Here is a 13,036-nt window from a genome sequence, read left to right on the forward strand (position 1 = left end):
ATACAGATGAAACAAATTGTTATGACTGACGATTTAACGCAGTCGATGTTCTATAGCTATTTCTGTCTGCATTGTATCGAGTACTGCTAACTATTGTAAAGGAATGAGCGTGGCAAATGTTTATATAGCATATCCGTATAGTATGGCAAAATATTTTTACTACGACACGGTGAACAAGAAATGTATGATTGTAACGTTACTGTTGGGTCAGAACAATGTTTGAAGAAATACAGATGCAATCGTTTTTCATGTTCAACTGATGTTTGCCTAGGGCATAGTCCACGAACAAGCCAGCCTGCATGACTCGTGGATATCGTGACTAATGGACCTTCTTAAGATCTCGTGGGCCGCATGACTTGTGGGTATATCATGCTCGTGGGATGACCCTAGTAAACAACGTGTATACAACAAAGATATTGCACTACATTCAACAACATTAAAGAAGTGTAAAATGCAATTTGCAGGTGATTTTTTTTTTTTTCAGGAAATGATCAAGAACACAGATTAGCATCAAAATTTATCTATATAGCTCTTTAAAAATAATCATCATTATCATCATGAACACTATCACCAGTATTATAACTATTACTATTACTATGACTATGACTATGACTATGACTATTACCATTACTATTACTTATTAGTCATGACCGTACCTTAAAGAGATGGTATAGTTTCGTTGAGATGGCGTTTTAGGTTTCCAACGTTTTTTGATGATTTTTTTAGATAGTAAGAATTTAAGCTCTTAAAGAGTATAATTCTAAGAGGAATTCAGAGTTTATTTGATGAAAATCGGTTTTAAATGGCTGGGATATCCAAAACAAGCAATCCTAATAAAATGTGGGACCCACCTATTATTGGGATCGCTTTGTTTTAGCTTGTTTTTGGTTATCTTATCCATTTTAAAAACGATTTTCATCGAAGAAGCTCTGAATTCCTCTAGAATCGTTGGCTTCTTGATATGTCATAAACATGATAAAGTGGTTTCTAAATATCTCGCAAAAAGTTAAAAGCCGAATTCCACCTTAACCAACACTATAACATCCCTTTAAATTCACGCTCCATCAGGAAACGGCGCATCACCATGGCTACAGAGGTTACTCTCATCACCGGCTGCTCGTCAGGAATAGGACTCGCCACGGCGGTCAAGCTGGCCCAGGACCCAAAGGAGTCGTTCTTGGTCTACGCCACCATGAGGAACCTGACAAAGAAGGGCGAACTCGAGGAAGCAGCCGGAAGCGCCCTCAACAAGACTCTCTTCATCCTCCAACTGGACATCACGAAAGAAGAACAGATCGTTTCGGTCATGAAGGAGATCATGAAGAGACACAGCCGAATCGACATCATCGGTTTGTGCTGAATGCCCCTTTTCAAGCTGCCAACATATCGTGCGAAACTGACTTTACACATTGTATCATTAAATCAATCACGGAACTAAATGATGTACATCGTAACAAGGATCAGAATCTGATGCCACAGCACACTGTCTCATGAGCAGTTTCCTACTCTGAACATCATTACAGCTGTTACTTTGGCCAACATAAAGCGATTTATCTTCTCTCAAAGAGTGATGTTTATCGTGTAATTTCGTGAATAAAAAAAAAATGCCCGGCCACTCCATAACCATGTAGGATACGATTAGTTTGGAGTTTGGAAAAATTGGGATTGTTTGGAACAATCAAAAACTTTGAAAATTGTTTGACGCATGGCACCAACGCCTTTGAGTCCATTCTGAAAACAATAAATGAAAATGGAAATGAAAATAAAGTGTCTCGCCTGACGGCACACCTGCTATATGTGTAGGCCTATATGTCAAGATACTAAGAGAAGGAAAATATCACGACCAACGCTTACTTTTAAACGAAACCTCATACTCAAGAGATAGATAACATAGTTTACTCCAATGCCTCCAACGTGCTCGACTCGAATTCATGGATAATGACTTATATACAGACGGTCTGACCAGTGACTTTCATATTCAGTCATTTCAGTCTCACGCATAAAGATGGACAGTGTCTCTCTGTTACTACGAAGACAATTGAAGCCAACCTCTGCAAAATTTGTTTCATAGATTTCACTGTGCTGTCATGTTTCCTGGTTGCCTGGAAACCTCTCAGTTGTCTTGAAATATCGCTCACAATGGTAGCAACGTCTTCTGTCTATGTACACTACGTCCCGCAATAAGTCCTTATAATTTGCCTTTAAAAAATTCGACATTTTTTTTTACCACATCCGGTATATGACAATGTAAATAATACCATGTGTCTTCGACCAGTCGCTGATGATATTGATTTTCCCTTTCCCCCAGTGAACAACGCCGCATTCGGTTACGTGGGGCCCTTCGAACGAATGCCGATGGCGGACATGAGGCAAATGGTGGACACAAACATGATCGGAACGTACCGCCTGATCCAGGAAGTGGTTCCTATCATGAAGCGCCAAAGATCTGGACGTATCATCAACATCAGTAGTATTGTGCCATTCATCGGTGTGCTCAATATTTTGTTAATGTTTGTGTGTGTGTGTGTGTGAGTGTGCTAAACTGTGTCTTTGCGCGTGTGATGTGTGTTAAACTTTGGAGTTTTACTGTTGTTATAAGTATATAGTAGTAGTAATAGTAGTAGTAGTAGTAGTAGTAGTAGTAGTCTTATTTTTCGAATCATCATGAGGTTGAATGTAGTAGAAAAGACGTAGATTTATTGCAGTGTACTACATGTATTTCCACTGCTGACGCGAAAAAAAAAACTTTTCTTGGGAGACTGGAGTTGTCTTGATTGGCATGTAATGAATTTCTTTGGTTAATATCTTAGAGACTGAGTGTCAAGCTGAATGCAGGGTAGTTTTACCAAAATGCATTGAGAAGTACGCGGTATGAATTTCCCCAGAATGACAATTAATTAGTTTGTGAATAAGGATCTTAGTCATGATATCAGTTGATAGGCAACCGACAATAAGTTTAATCAAATTACATAAAACAACAATGGATTTTAAGAATAGCGTCACCTCATTTTCATCATTTCTTAATTAATCAGTGTATGGCACTGATTTGTATATAAGATTGAAAAGAGATAAAAAATAATATTCTTGATTTTGGTACCAATGGATTTTTGCAATTTTACAATTATGAATTATTTCGACTATGTGATGAGCTAACGTGTATATTATATAGTCATTATTTTGGCGAAGTAAAGCTGTACATTTTGTATATCGTGATGAATGTATACTGAAAAAACATTTGATTTCAATCACACGAAAATGCAGGTTTCCCATTCGGTAACATCTACACTGCTACGAAATTTGCTATGGAAGGCTTGACGGAATCGCTGCATCCCGAACTGAAATGTTTTGGAGTGTGGTAAGCTATTTGTATAGAGAGTATAGTCCAGTAAACGGACCCGTACACCATGTATTTGTACTCTACATAAGCTGGAAAAGTTGTTAAGCACGTTTTCCTTTCCCTTTTCATTTCATTTCATTTCATTTTTATTTCATTTCCGGCCAAAGCATATAATATGACAATTTCATATAAACAAATTAAATACAATGTAACTTTTACATTTCCAAATGAAATTTAGATACACGTCATTTGTTTACATGAATCAATAAACATAATAGTCGAAGAAATACATGGGCAAAGTGTGACTGAATCTAAAGGTCGGAAATGGAGGGGACTGCTAAAAAGCCAAGCTTGTAGAATGCAGCCCCCTCGTGAGTCGTGAAAATTATAGTTATAATGCAACAAGACAATTTGACATAGTCCTCGGGAAACAGAACATAAAACGAGTACGCACACAAAACGCACACACAGACAGAAACAAAGCTGCTCTCTTACATACGCGTGGAAAGAATAAACAGGAGGTCAAAGGCCAGAAAGGGACAGGAAGACAGAGGAAGACAGAGAAAAGGGCAAAGGAGGAAGAGTTCAAGGGTCAATGCCAGGGCACATGAGACTTTGGTCTTACCAAGAAGTGGACTATCTATAAGTAATATCTACAACAGTTATGAAATAGATTAAACAAAGTAAAGACATTAACAGCAAAGAAATCAGATAGCAACTTTCGAAATGCAAATCCCCAGTGATATAAGAATTGATAAACATTTTCTTTAATTTCAAAGTAAAAGTGTTGGAACTTAGAGAGTCTTTTATGCTGCTGTCAAGGGAATTCCAAAATTTAGGTCCAGCGAAGGAGAATATAGACTTTGCAAAAATCGTCCTACACAGTGGTAAATGGAATTCATTGGTTTGTCTAGTGGGGTATGAATGTGCAGTTTTATTTTGAATAAACATGGAGTCAAACTCTAAAGGAAGGGAATGATTTATCAATTTGTACATAAACTGACCTAAATTCTTTTCTTTTTTTTTAATCGTGTTCTAAAACGGTATGGATGCAAACGTCTTTTATAAACCTATTTAGAAAATCATCTAATTAAGACATATGCAACTGTACAATATGCGATATGCTGATAATCTTACTTATTTGTATTAGCCTAATTACCAAAATCATTTAATTAAGGCATAAACAATGTGTAATATGTCGATAATCTTAATTATTCTTATTAGCCTAATTAGCAAAATCAGCTGAGTAGCATAATCGGTTAATTAGCACTATACAGGTATGTAATATGTTTGTAAGCCTCCTGCAGGAAGCCATGTAAACAAGAATAACACAAAAAATTCAAGGTTTTCTTTGACGATGAATCCATTTATGGCACCAGTTTTTATCTTGAAAAGCAGCACGATTGTATTAAAGACCATGATTAGCATAATAAGCTAATAATCACATGTAGCAATATAGACAGTATCATACTCAAGGGTATGAACTGGAAAAAGTGTTCATTACAACGTTCTTTACTGATTCATGTTCTTGATGGGTAGCTCTATTACCATCTTGTCAACCTTGGACAACTTTATGGCGCGATTCGGGTGAGGTGCAGGTTTCTGAGTGTCCAGTCTTGGGAAGATTCCTCTGTATGTATATCATGACAGTCAACAATGAAGTAATTGTTTTTTTAGTTTGGTTTGTTTGCAGCTTAGGTAACCAAAATATCAATGTAATTTTCCAATCATTCCACCAAAAGTGTGCACCAGATCGCAGAATTTCAATTCTAACAACACTCGAGCTCTTTCGTTTGGGAGGGGATACATTAAACCCTTCTCACACCCTCCGTTCAATCGGTCACCGTGCTGAGATATGATTACTTCGAATAGTAATTAAAAAAAAACAACTACTGCTTATACCATGCCTCTCCAATACGCTACCCTGCCAGGTCGCTTCACTGTCTCAGAAAGGTCAATAATTTCCAATTTCATATCTGTATTTTTGGATGCATTTCTGTATTTTTTTTCTCTCCCTCTCTCTGTTTTGATCAATGGAAATCTATGGCAGGATAAGCTCCATTTGTCCCGGGGTAGTCAACACAAAGTTCACCGAGAACATGTCATCCAATATTAGAGGTTCGAGAGACGAAGTTTTCTCACCAGGAGATGTCGACCTCAACGACCCATCAGAAAAGGTAATCAGCCAAGCCAACCTTCACATACACACATTCATAGTCATAAAAATTATAATTCTGAGTTGATTATATATTTAATTCATTCAACATAGTAAAAAGCCTGCTATCAGCTTTGAAGCTGGTTTCAGCAAGGCAGTGCAAAAGAATTTACAATACTGAATCAAAAACAAAGAGTAACAGGTGCAAGAATAATGATAATAATGATAGAAAAAAAAACCTGATTAAACACAACATAGATGAAATACGAATGAAAGGAATTAGAATTGGAACAAATAAAAATATAAACGTAAAATGATTTGGAATGACATAGACTACATTTCGATAAAAACAAAAATCAAATTGTGACAGAAAAAATAATATGCATAATTAAGACGAAAATATAATGCGATGACTTGTTGCAAATGAGTGGCAAGAGAATATCAATATAATATCTGGAAATTTACTTTCTGAATAGCCTAGACGCGCTGTAGAACGGACTATACGCTTCAAATAATTTGTCCTTGGTATGGGCAAAAATAAAATTTATAGTTACGAACATAGTAATAATGCTGTCTTAATGCAATACATGGACATAAACTCTGGGGTAATAAATTATGAATTGCTTTATGTATTTCATATATGTGAGTATATACATATCATGTATATCCCAGGCGGCATACATACATATATTTAAAAAAAATACATCATGAACTGAGAGGCTCTACTTGAAATCAAGGATTGCGAAGTGACGAGAAGCACTGTTTTCTAAGGGACGCAAGGAATCTAATATTTCACTGGTGGCTGAACACGGTACATCATATTGTATTTGTTTTCCCGCTTTCTACGAATTTTCAAAAAGATGCTGAAATGGTATTGATCAGAGCGCTACGTTGGGCTTCATACATTGTTTGTTATTACTAGCTTTTTTTAAAAGAAAATATTCAGTTAATGAATTCATATTACTCAGCAGATTACCAAAATATACAACAAAATGAAGCAACATAGATACCAGAATACAGTAACTTCAGTGTACCAAGTACAGATTTCATGAAAAGAATTATGAAAAATAAGATTATTCTAATGTGCAACAAAACATTCGTATTCCCCTTATATTCCCGTCTTTAATAAACAGAAGCTCTGGATCTTATTTTAGACCATTCATTTAGCCCTACATAATCACAAAGCGCTTTCAACTCGTCTACTTAACGGGCTAATAAGTAAATATTCTATTTTCCCCATCTTCATTTCCTTTTCGAAAACAGCAATTATTAGCTCTCCTATTCATGTCGTTTCCATTTGAGAATTCCCATAGATGTTGCGCATTTTTATTGTAGAAGGAAAAATAGTATTAAACTCTTTATTCTCTAATAATTATTTTGGGAGCTTCCGTCATACTTCTCACGTTTTTGTATTAAGTAGTCTATGAACCCCGATGCCGATAGCAATTTGCAAATACTATCGATAAAAAAAAAAAACTATCGCTCGATCGCATATGACGGGTTGCATACATCCATTATTCCGAAGGTTCATTACTCCGATAATGAAATAAGGTTCGTTTATCCAAAAATCTGTGGCGTTAATCCGAAGGTTTGTCACTCCGAAAAAGAATAAGGTTAGGACACGTGTAGTTCCAAAGGTTCATTATCATGAAAAGAAAAATCACGGTAACGACTCTTCACAGTTAGACCAACCAACCTTTTCTGAACGCTATCACTGTACAACTGTATAATAACAATTATCATGATTATGAAACTACTCACACTACGCTTACAGATACAATGACAATGATAAGCATGCCCATCGAAAATATTATTGGCATTATTTCATTTCATCTTTCCCCTTGTGTGCCAGCTGCTGTCTTGCGTAATGGAACTGGCTGCTAGAGAATTTATGCCCAGCATCCAGCAGTCCAGCGACATTGCTGAAGTGGTGGCGGAGTGCTTGGCCGCTGCGGAGCCCAAAGTCCGCTATATCACCAGCGATTACGGGAGGGACTTGATGACGAAGAGATACGCCGACGGTGTCGGCGCCACAGGATCTGATATGTGGTACAAGATGATGTCAAAGATAGATACCGATTAAAGGAAAGCTTTAAAGAGCTATAGGTAGATTGATGAGGACCTCTTTAAAGAGCGATGCTACATCTATAGCTATCATTTAATTTGTCTAAGAATTGGGAAGAAATATTAACAAACTACTTTCATGTAGCTTGGAATGACTACTGTGTTATTGTCCTTGGGTATTGCTTTATAATCTTGTCCAGTCCCTAAACAAACAACTATTGTCATGGATCCTGTTAAAAAAGTAATACATTGTAATAACAAAAATATAAGTGAATATATTGACACTGCGTCAAAAGCCACTTAATCTTCCTGGATTCTGGTATATGGATTCATCCCACTAGATGGACACACACTATAGTCATACGGTCAACGGGTTCGACAGTGAAAAAAAAAATGGTCCATTAGTCATGAAGCCCACGAGCTCGACACTTGGCAAATAAGGCACATGAGTCCGACAATTAAGAAGGGCCCAATGAGGCCAATGAAAATGAGAATGCATAGGCAAAAAAGGATACGAAGAAGAAGAAGAAGAAGAAAGCACCGAGTAGGATGGTGGGCCGTTGAATTTGAAGAGCCCTCGCTCATCCCCCCTATAATTAATTTCCCTCCCACGCTCATTCCTGACGTTCGTGCTTCTGAGCTCGATGAGGCCCTCCATCCATCTAGCCTTTTGTCAAGCCCTCTCGCTGCGTAACGGGCGAGCGAAGCGCGCAATCCCACTCGGCTTGGCTCTCTTCATCATACAGCTACCATCCATCTCACTTCCACCAACCCCACAATCATGATCATAGGCGTACCCAGGATTTTTTAGAGGGGGGTGTTCAGTGGCGTACCGTGGGTCAAGACATTGGGGGGGGGGGGGGGCGCACCTCATGGAAGCAACATCAGAATTGCATAACTGTACAATTAAATGCGAGCAAGTGGAGCGAGCGAGCTTGAAAATTTTGACATTTTACAGTCCCCAAACTGCCGTTTGTAGCTACATATAATAAAATATGTATATATTATATGTATTTGCTTTGGAAATTAAGGGGGTTGCACCGGGTGCAACTGCTGGCAGTTGCTGGCAGTAACATCAGGAGAATGGCATAACGATTAAATGCGAGCGAGCGAAGCGAGCGAGCTTGAAAATTTTGACATTTTAAGTCCCAAAACTGCCGTTTGTAGCTATATTTTTTCGCTTTAGAAATTAAGGGGAGGGGGCGCACTGCTGGTAATTACTGACAGCAACATCAGGAGAATTGCATAACGATTAAATGCGAGCGAGCGAAGCGAGCGAGCTTGAAAATTTTGACATTTTACAGTCCCAAAACTGCCGTTTGTAGCTATATTTTTTCGCCTTAGAAATTAAGGGGAGGGGGCGCACCGGGCGCAACTGCTGGCAATTACTGACAGCAACATCAGGAGAATTGCATAACGATAAAATGCGAGCGAGCAAAGCGAGCGAGCTTGAAAATTTTGACATTTTACAGTCCCCAAACTGCCGTTTGTAGCTATATTTTTTCGCTTTAGAAATTAAGGGGAGGGTGCGCACCGGGCGCAACTGCTGGCAATTACTGACAGCAACATCAGGAGAATTGCATAACGATTAAATGCGAGCGAGCGAAGCAAGCGAGCTTGAAAATTTTGACATTTTACAGTCCTCAAACTGCCGTTTGTAGCTATATTTTGTCGCTTTAGAAATTAAGGGGAGGGGGCGCACCGGGCGCAACTGCTGGCAATTACTGACAGTAACATCATTAGAATTGCATAACGATTAAATGCGAGCGAGCGAAGCAAGCGAGCTTGAAAATTTTGACATTTTAAAGTCCCAAAACTGCCGTTTGTAGCTATATTTTTTTCGCTTTGGAAATTAAGGGGAGGGGGGCGCACCGGGCGCAACTGCTGGCAATTACTGACAGCAACATCAGGAGAATTGCATAACGATTAAATGCGAGCGAGCAAAGCGAGCGAGCTTGAAAATTTTGACATTTTACAGTCCCCAAACTGCCGTTTGTAGCTATATTTTTTCGCTTTAGAAATTAAGGGGAGGGTGCGCACCGGGCGCAACTGCTGGCAATTACTGTCAGCAACATTAGGAGAATTGCATAACGATTAAATGCGAGCGAGCGAAGCAAGCGAGCTTGAAAATTTTGACATTTTACAGTCCTCAAACTGCCGTTTGTAGCTATATTTTGTCGCTTTAGAAATTAAGGGGAGGGGGCGCACCGGGCGCAACTGCTGGCAATTACTGACAGTAACATCATTAGAATTGCATAACGATTAAATGCGAGCGAGCGAAGCAAGCGAGCATGAAAATTTTGACATTTTACAGTCCCCAAACTGCCGTTTGTAGCTATATTTTTTCGCTTTGGAAATTAAGGGGAGGGGGGCGCACCGGGCGCAACTGCTGGCAATTACTGACAGCAACATCAGGAGAATTGCATAACGATTAAATGCAAGCGAGCGAAGCGAGCGAGCTTGAAATTTTTGGCATTTTACAGTCTCCAAACTGCCGTTTGTAGCTATATTTTTTCGCTTTGGAAATTCGGGGGGGGGGGGGCGCACCGGGCGCCACTACTGGCAATTACTGGCAGTAACATCAGGAGAATGGCAAATAACGGTTAAATGCGAGCGAGCGAAGCGAGCCAGCTTGAAAATTTTGACATTTTACCGTCCAAAAACTGTCGTTTGTAGCTACATGTATATTTTTTTTCGCATTGGAGGGAGGGAGCGCCCGGTGCGCCCCCTGGATCCGCCACTGGTAGTCAAGGGTGTCGGTTTATGTTCATGATTGGGGGAGGTATGACCAGCGAGGGGGCGTCGAAGTGACCAAGCGGGAGAAGGATGTCCAAAATCTGCACTTTATATAGAGCATCCCCTAATTTGTTTGTGTTTGTGAGTGTGTGTGTTTCATATAGATGGAAAAGTTAGGAAATAGCCAAGGTCAAGTCTTATTATTGGCAATGCAAGGCATTTTGATATAGACTAGTATGTAAAGCAACACTGCAAAATCAATGATCAAGCTTTGATAGCAAATGCGTACAACCTATCAAACATTGCGCAACATTGCAGCGACTCTTTTTGCCATTCCGATATTCTGAGTGCACTGCGCACATCCTGCTTGTATTCAAAATGCCAACCAGGAATCACGCTGAATCACAATCTTTTGTCGTCTCCGGGCTTTTTGAACAATGTTATACCTCTTTAATTATATGGTTAAAAGAAATCTTAGAAAAATATTTTTTTTTCTTGATCATCCTTTCATGTCGATTTCAAAAGCAGTTTACTAACCTTTGAATTACCATTTTCGTAGGTTTTTTTTTCTTTTTTTTAATCAGCGGATGGGGGGGGGGGGGGGGCCACGTGTCCCCCCCCCCCCATGCCCCCGTAGTTACGCCACTGTTCCTAGACCTAGATATCTAATGAATTTTAGGCGCAATAAAGTCATCCAACCACAATTGGTAGACTCACACTCAGTTATTTTTCAGTTTTAACTTTCAGTTATTGAAAAAATTCATATTTACTATTACTAAAGATTACCAAGTCCATGTGCTATTACTAATTACATCGAGTAGCAAGTAACTTGCTACTCCCAGAGCTTCCAGAGCTTGCTGCTTCCAGTAGGCTACTATACTGACTGTACTTAGTATAGTCAGTGGCGTATCTAGGGAAAACGGCGCCCGTGGCAAGCGCGAAAATTGCGCCCCTAATTTCTGAAAAAGTGTTCAACTCCAACCCCATCCCGGTAGGGACTTAAAAAAAATCCTCATGATATGCTTTTTGAAGCACTTAAGAGGGGTCTTTTGAGGGTGATTTAAATGTAAATAGGCAACCCTAAATTTTGATATATTTTGGCGAGCGAGCGCAGCGAGCGAGCCGAAAATTTTTATATTTTAGCTTTATACATAACTCTTGTCATTTTTGGTTATCAAATCTTCGAATTACAATTCTAATCATAGTGACGGCCTTATAGATAACGATTTGTACCAACAGTGTCCAACCCCATCCCGGTAGGGACTTAAAAAAAGTTCACATGATGTGCTTTTTCAAGCACTTATAGAAGGGGTCTTTTGAGGGTGTTTTAAATGTAATAGATATTGAAGAATTTTGGCGAGCGAGTGCAGCGAGCGAGCCGAAAATTTTTGTATTTCAGCTTACAAAACATGGAATTCTTGTCATTTTTGGTTATTAAATCTTCGAATGACAATTCTAATCAAGATATAGTGACGGTCTTATAGATAACGATTTATACCAACAGTGTTCAACCCCAATCCCATCCCGGTAGGGACTTAAAAAAAGTCCACTTGATATGCTTTTTCAAGCACTTAAAAGTTTTTTTTTTGAGGGTGATATAAAATCTGATAAATTTTGATAAATTTTGGCGAGCGAGCGCAGCGAGCGAGCCGACAATTTTCGTATTTCACCTTACAAAACATGGAATTCTTGTCATTTTTTGGTTATTAAATCTTACAATTCTAATCAAGATATAGTGACAGCTTCATAGATAACGATTTATGCCAACAAACTAAGGACTTGGAAAAATACTCTGAATTACTACGAGTGAGCCGAAATTTTTATATTTCCACGTCATCATTACGTTTTGTTCTTCTTATTTTTTTTTTTGATAAATTTTGGCGAGCGGGTGCAGCGAGCGAGCCGAAAATCTGTATATTTCAGCGTTACAAAACATGGAATTCACGGAATTCATGTTTTGTTTTTATCTTGTTTGATTTGGTTTTCTGCCCCCCCCCCCCCCCATTCTCCTTCCCCCCGTCCGGGCGAGGTTTTTCTTCTTCTTCTTCTTCTTCTTCTTTTTTTTTTCTCGTTTTTTTTTTCACGTGCCCCCTTGCCCCCCCCCCCCCCCTAGATACGCCACTGTTGGTAGTTGATACTACTGACTTAGCATGCAATGTGCCTATAATAGGCTGCCGCGCAGCATGCATTGTACACACATAAAATTATGCATCATACACAATTTACGGTACCGAGTACGGTATAATACTGGTAAACGGTGAACATTATGCGCAATGTATCTTCGCGATTCGGTCAGAAAGCAAAGCAGGGATCGGGGATGTCTACTGTTTGCTCGTCAGCTTCGCGCGCGGTGCAGAACGTAGTATTAACACGTACTGTACACGAGTTCTTTATTGCGTATGATATTATGTAACTCAATAATGTATCATCATCCACACAAACATAAAAACAAGGAAGAGAGAGAGAGAAAAAAAATGAACGCAAAAGAAAGGAAAGGCGGAATTCAAAACGGAAATAAAAGCGGTAAAGACAGCTTTTGTTTCATTTGTCAACATCTACGCATTGCTGAAGAGGGGTGTTGAATAGCTCAAACACCTCCCTTTTGCCCAAGGGGGGTGTTTGAACACCTTAAACACCCCCCTTTTGGCAAAGGGGGGTGTTTGAACACCCAAAACACCCCCCCCCCCCCTCGGTACGCCCTTGATCATGATTGACTTCATGATCATGATGGACAGGACACAGTA

The 13,036-nt window shown here is 39.2% G+C and overlaps 1 protein-coding gene across 1 annotated transcript in view; it reads left to right on the top strand.

Moving 5' to 3' along the window:
• Positions 1-1,084: 1,084 nt before the first annotated feature.
• Positions 1,085-13,036, top strand: part of LOC139715657 (retinol dehydrogenase 8-like) — a 32,353-nt gene continuing 20,401 nt past the window's right edge. Inside the window, exons 1-3 of the mRNA XM_071627214.1 lie at positions 1,085-1,349; positions 2,309-2,488; positions 3,262-3,355. Of these exons, the coding sequence (XP_071483315.1) occupies positions 1,085-1,349; positions 2,309-2,488; positions 3,262-3,355 (539 nt within the window). The remainder of the gene's footprint in view (positions 1,350-2,308; positions 2,489-3,261; positions 3,356-13,036) is intronic.

The sequence above is a fragment of the Diadema antillarum genome, unplaced genomic scaffold (assembly GCF_040938485.1).
Source record: "Diadema antillarum isolate AM-2024a unplaced genomic scaffold, OU_Dant_1.0 scf00000053, whole genome shotgun sequence".
NCBI lineage: Eukaryota > Metazoa > Echinodermata > Echinoidea > Diadematoida > Diadematidae > Diadema > Diadema antillarum.